Below are 12,541 nucleotides of genomic sequence, written 5' to 3'. Positions count from 1 at the left end.
CTTGCGCCCCTGTGCATCCCTAACGCCACAATGGGTGCGCAATATTCAATATATGGTGCAGCATTGCAGTAGTTAGTCATCATTTTTTACGCTAGTTCGGCGCTTTGCAGGATTAGCGTAAAAAATTATGACACTAATCCTATAAAGCACCAAAACCAATGGGAGCCTCCTTTTAACACCTGCTCTGAGCAGGCATTAAAAGTGTCGATAAAAATGATGCAAAGAAATCTCTTAGATTTCTTTGCGCCAATTTTTCAGCTCCCCTAACGGGGGAACGCTCCCATTGCATACATTATGCCTGGTGCAGGCATAATATAGCGCAAAGGGTTACAAAATGGTGCAAATGCATGCATTGCACCACTTTGTGAATCTGCTGCTGCGATTTTGGCCTTTTTGGGCCACATTGGCATAAAAACACAAAATAACACCAATGTGGCACAAGGAGGTGCTAGGGGCTCTTAAATATGCCCCTTAGTGCTTTAAACCATGTTTAAACCAAATCAATCACAGACCCAGGTGTGCCCGGTTCATAACAGATCTTCAGAATAGCCACATGCGTTTAATTTAAAGACCAATTTAAATGGAACTCAATAGCGTGGACAGTGATTAACATAAAAATCTGACATGGCCTTGGCCGATCTGGACATATACAGGATATATTTGCTCAAATCCATACACCCCATACTTTTAATATGTGCCCAGGGAAGCACAAAATACTCCAGCACACAAAGAATTATGTTTTCAAAAATGTCTGAGTCATATGAAGTAGACATTAAAAGAAGCTCAATAATTAAAAATTAACAAGGTTATCTAGTGACATTCCTAATAGAGCATGCTGAAAACTTAAATCGGCATGCCGCTATAAAAAGGTTTTGATTAAAGTTGTGTATTGCATATCTCTGTTGAAAATGTGTTCAAAAGAGATCTAATGCGTCTACTTCTAGCTTGTTGTGAGACAAAAGACTGTTGGACAGTTTTTACAAAAAATCTGACTTGGACTTTGGAACAACATCTCCATGGCCCTCAAACAGAAATACTGTCTGTCTTCCCTGATGTTCCTATCCTCTCTTTGTACCATGAACTATGGATTAACCACGCTTTAATTGTACACTAATGTAGCTTAGGTTTCCAAAAAGTGTAACAAATCCATTCAATGAGAGAGTTTATTCGTGTGTCAGGATTTGTTGATGTTTGCTAGTGCAGATTGCACTGACAATTGTGTGACATACTCCACGGTCTGGGTATCATAGTCCTAGTTATATGGTTGTTAAAATAATCTATGACAGGCTCTGGGATGGTGGCCAATGTTGAGAATACTCAACAGTATTGAGTCTCATCAGTCCCATTGATCTTTCCACCCTAGTGGCATCCTTGGCCGCAATAGACAACAAGCATTTACAATGCAACGGGTCTCGCGTTTGCTCATGTTAGAGCTGATCGCGTTGTAAACTCCTAACCCGACTTTTCACCTATCGGGAAAAAGTGCATTTGTGTACACAACCCGAAAAAGTGAAATTAACTATGTAAAGCGCTCGACTTCTGCCAAGCGAGATCGCGCTCGTAAATTAGAGAAAAAGAAGTCCACGAGCCCGATGGAAAACAGCGAGCCTCGCATGTTTTCTGTACTTGGTCGCTGCGCTCGAGAAGGGCTAGCCACCGGAAAAGGCATGACGTATGCTTGCCTTCAACTATTGAAAGCAAGCAGATTTTATTAGGCAAGCCCACGAACCAATGAAAAACACTGACGTGAAGTTGACAGGGCTCCAAACCCTTTTCTAAATACAAAAGCGTCTTGCTGCGATACGCATGTGCGAGCGCATGCAATGCAGGCTCGACCCTAAAAATATTGGCGTTGGTGTGAAGTTAGGGTAGAAAGTGTGTAAAATAGCACCATGTTCTGAAACATTAGAGGGGAATGTCCTCCAGTGGAGACATGCGATTAGGGGTTATAGGGGTAAGAGTAGTATGATTAGAAATCTAAGATTTTTGTAGATTTAGGAAAGAATTCCAAGGGATTTTGTTAGTTGAAATTAATGAGTGAATCAATATAAGTCATATCAAACACACAAAAGGTGATGGGAGGAATGCTAGCAAATAGTCAAAACCACAGGCTATTGCTCAGGGTTGCATCTCAAACCTTTATTTTTCACCCACTGTGCCACTTTAGACAGAGGCCTAAACTATGCAAATCAGTACTGACCATGTGCCTCATGTGAAGAGTCAATCCTCAACTACCTAGCAAGCCCCCTCCACATGGAAACAAAAGCAACCCCTACACTGGTTTTGTCCTTCTTAGGCCTCCTCAGTGAGGTATAGCTTGTATCTTGTGGGATATCAATCATCTGGGTTGGAATGTTTCCTAGAGTGATTGCCAGTGGTGTAGGCTATTAGCAAGCATTCCTCCAATCACCTTTTGTGTGTTGTATGCAAGTCGTAGACATAAACGTGTCATTAGTGCGAGGTAAAAAAATGTAATACCTTGGTAAGGGAACCACAAAGCAAATTCACACCTCTTGTTGGTCAACTTCCTCCTAACATATAAACAAAAGTGGAATACTGCCAGTAATCTTGCTGCTAATTGCTGCGAGATTACCAGGCCACCCTTCCGGGCTCAAAGAAATAGTCTGTGATGGGCAGTGGCAGCTCCTCCGGTAGGGCAGGGAGCATCGCCTCGCTGCTCTCTCATCAGAACAAACACGAAAAATAAAATGATAATAAAACAATGTAATTAATATGATATTTTTCATCACTGAGCCAGTCTAGAATGGGGCAGAGCCATTGTGGTGGAAATCAGGAAGTAGGAGGAGGAGTAGTGGGCACTGTAAGGGGCATATTTATACTCTGTTTTTTTACGGAACAAACATAACTCCATAAAATACTGGAGTTAACGTCATTTTTTGCTGCCAACAACTAACTTGCATCAATGAGATGCAAGGTAGGCGTTCCCGGCCAAAAAATGCCTCAAAGCCCCTAGCACCTTATTTATCCACCCATGCAAAAATCATGCACTGGAGGAGGAGGGCCTTAAATAATGGCACTAAGCCTGCTTAGCACCACTATTTAACACCTGGGTATGGGCAGGCGTAAGGGGACCTGTGGGCAGATTTCCATGGTCGGAGACCATGGAAAGTGCCTACAGGTGCCCTTCCCTGCTTCCAGGGACACCCCGACCCAACCCTACCCACACCAGGAGGTCACCTACAGATGGGGGACCCATCCAATGGTAGGTCTGGGTGAGTATATATTTTTTTGTCCAACGCCGCTCAGGGGCCCTGACTTGGGGCCCTCTGCACAGCGCTGGTGGGCATGGCTCCTGTCTTTACTAAGACAGGAGCCATGTCCATGGGGCTTGTGCACCAGAAAATGGCGCTACACTGCCTAGAGGCAATTTTTTTGCCTTGAAACAGTGTAACGCCTTCCTGGCCCTGTTAGCGTCCTTTCTAGGGACGCTAACAGGACCTTAGCGCCATTCCTTAAATATGGTGCCCAGCCGGCGTCTAGGAATGGTGATAGCCGGCTCTATACTTTTTGGCGCAAACCTGCGTTAGCGCAGGTTTGCGCCAAAAAGTATAAATATGGGCCTAAGTGTGCATGCTGGGTTGGCCAGCTGTTGTAGCATGGGCAAACCGAGATACACTCTTAGATTTATCCAACCCAAGCTCCCAGGCCCTGAATGAGCACCAAACCAGCCCACTCAGATCAATCCTGGTGAATTCCTCATGCTGGGTAATAGCATTACCAGCATGAGAACAGCGTCCGGATTGGCGTAGGGGAGTCCAGGAACCTGTACACCTGCCCACTGGTGTATAGGAAGTCGAGAGGAGCAGAAGAGCAACGAGGCGGCACCTGGCAGGTAAGAATCTTTTATTTTGTTAAGTCTTTTTCTCCCCCACGCTTTCCCACAACTTTTCTTCAACAGCAGCCACCACTGGTGATGGAATTAGCAAAGTAGGGCAATTGCTGAATGGGCAGCCATCAGCCAATGAAGAATCTAAATTCGATGACGCCTATTCCAATTAGCCAATGACAGCCAATCAGAATTGCCTAAACAGCTTGAAATGGTAAAGTCTTTCGGCAATTCTGATTGACAGCAATCAGCCAATCGCAACATGCATGTGTGGATAGAACTTTCTGATTAGCTGAGGGCAGCTAGTTCAGAAAAACAACATCATTGGACTGCTGTGCAGGCAGCTGAGCTGCTGGTCACATGAACGCTTTTTTCATGTTTCTCTGAGGAAATACGCCGTTTCGTCTAATTCACCAGCTAACTGATGTAAGTGTTTTTCCCCGGCCGGGTCCGTTGGTGAAGTAAAGGAAAAGGTAAAATTAAAGGCAGATTCTGCTTGTTTTTCAGGTCTTTTAATAATTTTGATGACGCATTCTACTGGGAGGCGATTACCTAGAGAATCAAAAATCAAGCTAAATATCGAAAATGGGATTCGAGGTTTGATATTTGTTTTAAAGAGTGGAGCTGGAGGGTAAATCTTTAATACAGCAAATGCTAAATGTCGCAGCTGGCATGCCCCACCCCAGCCTCCCTTCAGGTTGTGTTTGGTACACAGTAATTACTTGAATGATTGCATACGCTTGTATTATCGGAGGCGGAAGTTGCAAACTAATTTCAACAAAGCAAACAGAATTTTGAGCATATCAGATAAAAGTTCAAACAATGCCAGTGCATGCATTTAATATGCTAATTTACTACCACATAGGATGTCAGGTTAATTGAGCTCTGTCAGGGTTTTGCAGCATGATCATTTAAATGGAAGATATCTCCTTGCAGCTGATGATGTCAGAATTCTGGAGTAAACCTCACCCCAGCATTGTTGTTACAACCCCTATATATTTTGTTTTTTCTGAGAAACAAGTATTCGGAATGGTTACTTTGACACGTGTTTCGATCACATGAACAGTTTTGCTTCTAGAGCTTTCGAAGCACCTTTAGTTCCAATGGCTGATTTAGATGATTTTGGTCTAGACGAGCTCTAATGTTGTTCTTTTCTGTGGCCTAATAATAAGGCTTCTTCCATTACATGGTTAATACAATGTATGGTGCTACTCACTGCGGCATTTGTAACAATAATCATTTTATCAGTGACAAAACAGTTATGCTACAATTATAGCGCATCTCAGAACTGATTGCCGTTCTTTTCCTGATATTTCTATATATTAACATTTACCCACAATTGCCTTTCCTTAACCAACTACATGAAACGCCACATGGGGAGGTTATTTGGCCAGCACGGCTGTGCTTAACACGAGGGGCTTGAACGGGAAGCAAGGAGCAGAGTTGTGGAGATCACAGAGGCACATTGTGCTCTTGTATTGACTTATGCTGGTTTTATTTTGCCCACAAAGTAAAACAAATTGGAGAACAACTGCTGATTCACTCAGAGTCAAGCTTCCCAGACACTTTGCCCACAGTGGGCAGAACTGTTTCATCAATCAAGCACGCAATCAATCAGTGCTTGTAAAGTGCAGTTACTCACCCATTAGGGTGTCAAGGCGCTAGAGGGGAGTGTAGCGTATACCAGTGAGGTGGTTTAAAAAAGCCATGTCTTCAGTTCCTTCGTGAAGCTGGGGAGGGAGGTGGTTTGACTGACGTGGATGGGTAGGGCGTTCCAGGCAGTGGCTGCGAGGTAGGAGAAGGAGCGTCCTCCTGTTATGGTTTTCCTGATGCATAGTACTTCTGTGAGGGAGAGCTGGGCTGAGCGTAGGGCCCTCTGGGGTACGTGGAAGTTGAGTCGCTGGTTCAGGTAGGCTGGTCCGGTGTTGTGGAGGGCTCTCTGTGAGGGTCTTGAAATTGATTCTTTTCTCTATGGGGAGCCAGTGCAGTGTACGTAGGTGTTGCGAGATGTGGCAGTGTTAGAGTAGGTCGAGGACCAGTGTGGCAGTGGCGTTTTGCAATTTGCAGGTGAGTTTTTTGATGATTCAGGCATAGAGTGGGTTGTCGTAGTCCAGTCTGCTGGTGATGAGGGTGAGTGTGACGGTCTTTCTATGTTCGAGGGGGATCCATTTGAAGGTCTTGCGGAGGAGGCGGAGGGTGCGGAAGCAGGTGGAGGTGACTGAGTTGATTTGATGGTTCATGCAGAGGTCGGGGTCTAGGTTTCATGGCCACATAGTGTTGCTTTTTTTGTGATATACACAAGCAAACATACAGAGGAAGTATGTGTTAAAATACATGCACAAAAGTTACTGAGGTATATGTCAAACCGAATACACCAACATGCATAACAAGCATACACATAACATGCAGAATAAGTATAGGTTCAACAGATGCAGAGATATAATCTACTATGTTGTGACTGAAGTACATAAATACATTGAGCATGCACTGGCAAAGTCAATATCCCTGACTTTAATGGAGTAAAACATGCACACACTGGTCTTTACAAACACTATTTACTTGTGATGCATATGCAAATACGCATACGCAAATGCTGATCATCACATTAAATCCTGCCCTATTGGCTTTGGCAATACTAGGACAAAAGGTAGCAAAAAGGATTCTTATCTGTTTAGAATTGCTACCGGCCATAAACAATTGAATGGCTAACAGTGTGATGATTAAGTGTACTTTTCAGATGTAAAATAGTCCCTTGGGCATTGTAATGGAAGCACTTCCTAGAACAGGGAGAATACACCAAAACATCAAGTTTGAGGTGAGAGTGCAATAATCATCTGGGCAGAGCCAAAGCCCACCCGAGGCACTTTTTAGAGCATTGGTAACAATATGTCTTTCTGGCAGCTGTTCCTCTAACAAGCCACACCCAAAAAGTGCATGTCAAAAGCGATACACAAGCAGAACAAGCATTTACAATGCAACGGGTCTCGAGTTTGCTCATGTTAGAGATGATCGTGTTGTAAACTCTTAACCCGACTTTTCACCTATCGGGCAAAAGTGCATTTATGTACATAACCCGAAAAAGTGAAATCAAGTATGTAAAGCGCTCGACTTCTGCCAAGCGAGATCGCGCTCGTAAATTAGAGAAAAAAAAGTCCACGAGCCCGATGGAAAACAGCGAGCCTCGCATGTTTTCTGTACTTGGTCGCTGTGCTCGAGGAGGGCTTGCCACCGGAAAAGGCATGACATATGGGTGCCTTCGACTAATGAAAGCTAGCAGATTTTATTAGGGAAGCCCATGAACCAATAAAAAACACTGACGTGAAGTTGACAGGGCTCCGAGCCCTTTTCTAAATACAAAAGAGTCTCGCTGCGATACGCATGCGCGAGCGCATGCAACGCAGGCTCGACCCTAAAAAGTACATGTTCAACGAAATATACAAACATAAAGAGGAAATAGTTGAACAAGAAAAAAACTCAAAGTATAAGCTAAATGGAGTAAACAGAGCGAAGTATGTTTGTAAGGACAAGAACAAACTGAACAAGACACACAAACAAAACAAGTATGTTGAGTGCGATAAACCAAGGTAAGGAAGCATATGTCCAACGCGATGCACAAACAGAAAGACGTAGATGTTGGATATTATACCTAAAGCTAAAGAGGCAGATGCCGAACAAACTCCAAGGTAAAGTATGTGTTGAAGTGCACTTTGTATATAACACACAAAGAAGTACGTGGCTAACATAATCACTAAAATAAACGAGATCAAGTTGGAGAAGGTACAAACCCATAAACAGGCACATTAAGTACAAGACACAATACAGATATACAAGAACATAAGTAGAAAACATATGGAAGGCTGTTTATAAGGTTCACAAACAAGTAGACGTGCAAGGACAATAAGAGACAAAAGTATAAGCAGTACACCAGGCTGAGGCATATAAACATACACGAGGCCATGGCGAAAAAAACACAAACGTCCAGAACAAGAGACCAACATAGAAGTGCCTGGAGAACCGGAGGCAAGTGTATGGAGAAGATGCAGAAAGAGAAACACCAACATACAGGTACACGAGACACCCATGGAGAGGTGCGCTAGAACAAGAGACAGGCATACGGAGGAGCACGCAGAAGGAGACACTCCAGAAGTATGCTGACAATGAGGAAAGGCATACTGGAGCATGGGCAGAAGAAAACACGCACACGAGGAATACACGCAGAAAGAGAGATACTCAAACACGCCTGCGTAAAGAGCGAATGAGACACATATGTGGACATTCACGTGGGAACGCACACAAACAAGCGCACCCACCACATGGATGCATTTGTATACAGGCAGACATCAGACAAAAGTGTGACACACCCGGTGTACATAGGAATACACTCAGGCGCTGTCTGTGACACGCGGTCACGCGTTTCGAGGGCACAGGCGTCGCACGCACGCACACACACACACAATATATATATCTATGTATATATTCCACAGCAGTTCCTCCCAGGGGGCTGCAGGCATCAGGCCTGCGGATCTGCCCAGTGTGCCTCTGGCTACAGATGGAAAAAAACATAACTCTTCATTCAGAAGATCAAATTACACACAGAGCAGAATCTGTTGGGATTTGCGGGCCTCAAGTCTGTGTCTGAAGGGATGAAAAGTTAACCCTCTCTGAGCCGCGTCCGTTCAAAGGAGGGGAAGAAAGGCATAGGACTTTCACAAGGCGCCAAACGTCCTAGGGGTAAATGGAAGGTGCGTAAAGGGCTGGGGCAGAACCACATACTTGCAAGGCTGCTGCCTCTGAAAGACCAGCAGGGTTGGGGCAGAGCGAGTCACATGCTTTCAGGGGCGAAAAGTGGCAGTCACAAGTGAGCCTCGGCTTCTGATGTGTCACCCGGGATGGCACTGATTTGTGGTTACATTTCTGTAGCGCTTCTGACCCCTGACGAGGCCCCAATGTTAGGCGCACTCTGTCCTGTTGGTGTCTCGTGAAGCTGCGTTTCCGGGCAGTCCACTGACAGACGCAGCCTCTCATGGGCGTCAGTGATGGGGAAAGTCAGTCACATGCTAGTCGGAAGCCTCTGAAAGGCCGTCAGTAACAAAGCAGCTTCACTTTGGTGCCAGGTGGCAGCGCAGGCTAGCAGGGCTGGGGAAGTGTCCGTCGCCAAAGGCACAGACAGCACACCACATGTCAGGACTACTCTGCCGTAACGTTTATGCAGCGTTTACGCTACCTATTTGCTTTTTTTCCACATTAGGAAAAGTGCACGTGTTATTGTCACAAACAAGTCAGTGGTGCTTAGTCAGACCCTGGGGAGATGAATGTCTGAGCGGCTTTCAGGTCGAGCGCAGATTTCTTAGCAGCAAACATTAAACCCACTGAACTACCTAGACAACGGGAAACAAGAAACAGCCAGAAGACACCCCAACACCTTCAGTAGCCAACCTTGAACCTCGTCCACTCAGGTGCACAAGAAGTGATCTAAATAAAGGAGTACGACCGGGGGTCGCTTGTACCCCCCTTGGTTTACATGCGATCCCCTTGGTGAGTAGCAGAACGGGGCTGCAGTTTACTTGACGGGGCGCTAGCATATAGAATGATGTTAAATAAAGTAACACGCATTTATAAACATATACTCAACTAAAGAGAAAAAAGCAATGGTGTCCTGCACCAATTATCGTTAAAACAACCTTCATTTCTAAAGGCATCAAGCAGTGAACATAAAAATATGATAAAGTCTCCTCAAAACCCCAAAAGTATATTTCATTAACATGCAGTAGCGTTTCACTTTAGTACATCAGATTATACAACTGCATTGAGAAGCATTCATTAAAGGTGCCCAGGATCACACAACTTGGTCACGTTGGAAAGTTGGGGTAGACCCCAGGTTTTCTGGTTTCACATTGTGCAAGTCAGCCAATAAATGGTTATCAGGTCCCCCTCTCGCTTTACATCAAAAGTTAGTGCTTTGTCTTCAGTTCTTGGCACATGAGCTCAAAGAGTGGGCGGCAGGCAGCAGCCAATGAGAGCCTGAGGATCCAAAAGAACCCCAAGGTGAGCCATGCCTCTCCCCCTCTATTCTTGTAATGGCAATTATGGTGGTAACGGGATAGGAAGGTGTTGCTTTGACCATGATTAAACAATTTGGTGAAACAGGAGTCCCAACAACTCAGTGAAGGACTCCTCATTTCAAGAATTATAACTTTTTCCTTGCACCATATTTCAGTTAGTGAACTGTGAGACTGGCTGTTATCTTCCTTGTTGGTAAAACCAAATTATTGTTAGGTTGCAGTCTTGTTTTCTTATCACATACTTACTACCAGTATTTTGTTTGATATAAGTAGTTTCTATCTGTTAAAAAAGCAGCAGAGAAATAAGTTCAGAGAATGAACATCCAAGAGCACACAATCTGTCAGTAGGCCAAGATTAAATTAAAAAAACATGTCTTTTGGTTCCATAGTTTCCATCTTGCTCATTACACAACAACTGGGGTGTGATTGGTTCTGATGGTGAGACTCAGAGGCTCCTCTCACCAACACAGTGCTACTAGGCTGTGGAATCTGCCCAGACCCTAAATGAAAAGTCCACAATCGGCATATTGAGGCAAAGTGGCAAAGCTAGGATTAAATGCCATCTCCTAGTGCCATGGCTAAAACTTTCTCTCTGTCCCATATCTAGCGGTGGAGGTTGGGTGTTTGTAAGGTCACACCTCTTTGTCGAGGATTTTTTGCAGCACTTATTACCTTAACTGAGACTGTTTCTGAGCACTCCTCGTGTTTATAGAAAAGAGACTAAAGGCAAAAGGAGATTGTGAGGCCTAAGGTCCTATTTCATTCCAATAATCAAGCAAACTAATTTGTGCACTTAAGACTCTGAAGTCAGCCATAGCGAGCAGAGAAGGCTTAGCCTGGCAGGTCAGAGAGATAGGCACTCAGATACTACATAAACCCCATTGTCAAATTTATGACTCTTATATAGAGACTAGGGGCTTGAATCCGAGGCCAGTAACACCACAACTCACTGCCCACACCTTCTACATGCTCCCTTGCTTCCCCTACGCCCGCCTTACACCACCCATCCAGCCCTACCCTGCCGGCATCCATGCGACCCTCGGTCACACCACAGACCATACTTTTTGGCCCCTGAGAAAATGTTTGGCAGTATCTGTGGTCTAAAGGCTAAGGTTTTACATTGAAACCACGTATGAGTCCCACGTGGTATCCCGGTTTTCTCACTTTACCGAACTGTGTAATCTTGGTCAAATCACTCCATCTCCCTGTGCCGTAGTGCCCTATTTGGTCTGAAGTTGGAGTGCTCAAAAACAAGTTAAATCCCAATAACGCGCAAAACGTACCCGCAAATAAAATAACAATCGGACTTACTTTGACCTTCGAACTTCCTGATGATGGTGTCCAGGTAGGTGTTCTGGGGGGCCACGTGCCCCCGGCGCACAGGCATGATGGTTACTGTGGGTGTCTGCTATATCCACAGTGGTCACAGTGACGGGGAAATTCGGGGATGCTCTTCGGTTGGGGCTAGGGCGATGTCCCTAGCAGGGCTCATTGGTGGGGGTGGTCCAGGATCTGTATCCGCAGTCCTCGCTCTCCACCTGCGCTGAAAAGCACCCTGGGCACCGGGGCGGAGGGGTGCAGCTCCCACCCGCTCCGAGAGGTCTGAACAGAAGGAGCGCCCCGCCCAGTGCGCCGGATCACCGCGCCCCCTGCCCGGGCGCTGAGCACAGCTGTCATCGGCAACAGCTGCCACCCTGACAGTGTGCAGCCGCCTCCCCGCTCCCAGCCAGACATCCGAAAATAAAATCAGAAAAACTACAGGAATCTCCCCAGAGGGGGCTGGCCTCGCGCGAGGGGCGGGGCACGCCGAGACGCCCCTCCCTCCCCTCCGCGGTGCCAGGGCCTCTCTGCTGAGACTGGGGGTTCCCTGCCCTGGAGTCCTCCGTACCTCGGGGCAGGGAATGGGGCTCCCTCACCCTGAGCCTCGCGAAGCAGAGACCCTGCCTCTACTGGGACAGGGGTCTACGACACCCCGTCAGCCACAGACCCATGTCTGTGGTGTGTCAGTGAGGGGGAGAGTTGGGGGGCTCTCTCACCCTAAATCTCGTCAGACAGAAGAATCTGCCTCCTCTGGCACAGGAAGTTCCCTGTCTCCTGCTGCCCGTCAGCCCCAGACCCATGACTCCGTTATGTGACTATGCGGGACAGATGTCTGTCCCCGAGACCCCGTCGGTGTGAGGGTTCCCTTCCTCCGAGTTCTCGCCTTCCCAGTGAATGTGCTTGGTCCGAGGGGTCCCTGCACCGCAAGACTCATCCAGTAAGCACCCCGTGCCTCATCTTTAATTTGGGTTTCATTTCCCGATGCCCCGCCATTCACAGACCCCTGACCCTAGTCGGACTGTGGGGTCCATGTGGTGTCCCACGGTGCCCTCTCTGGGGATGGGCTCCCTGCCAGTCACAGACCTCGGGCTGAGGGTTCTCTGTCCGTGGGTCCTCCCGAGTTTCCTCCACACACGTCGCCGTATCATTGTCCCTGCGCGCTTTTAGCCCCTGGGGCGTAAGTCCCCCACACGTCTCCCTTTCTGTGTCCCCTGATCGCAGAGTCCCCTGGGGCTCTGAGATGTAGATTTCCATCTTGCCTGCTTTCTGCAAGCGCACCCTGCACGGACAGTCACCCGTGCCCCTTCGGTGG

At 46.5% G+C, this 12,541-nt stretch overlaps 1 protein-coding gene across 1 annotated transcript in view; it reads right to left on the bottom strand.

Annotated features, from left to right (window-relative positions):
• The window catches only part of KCNH6 (potassium voltage-gated channel subfamily H member 6), a 732,361-nt gene extending 720,903 nt beyond the window's left edge, over nucleotides 1-11,458 (bottom strand). Inside the window, exon 1 of the mRNA XM_069238011.1 lies at nucleotides 11,221-11,458. Within this exon, the coding sequence (XP_069094112.1) occupies nucleotides 11,221-11,296 (76 nt within the window). The 5' untranslated portion in view covers nucleotides 11,297-11,458. The remainder of the gene's footprint in view (nucleotides 1-11,220) is intronic.
• Nucleotides 11,459-12,541: the final 1,083 nt, after the last annotated feature.

Source organism: Pleurodeles waltl, chromosome 6, assembly GCF_031143425.1.
Source record: "Pleurodeles waltl isolate 20211129_DDA chromosome 6, aPleWal1.hap1.20221129, whole genome shotgun sequence".
Lineage (NCBI taxonomy): Eukaryota > Metazoa > Chordata > Amphibia > Caudata > Salamandridae > Pleurodeles > Pleurodeles waltl.
The sequence above is the reverse complement of the archived record's forward strand: the minus strand, read 5'-3'. Positions and strand labels throughout refer to the sequence as shown.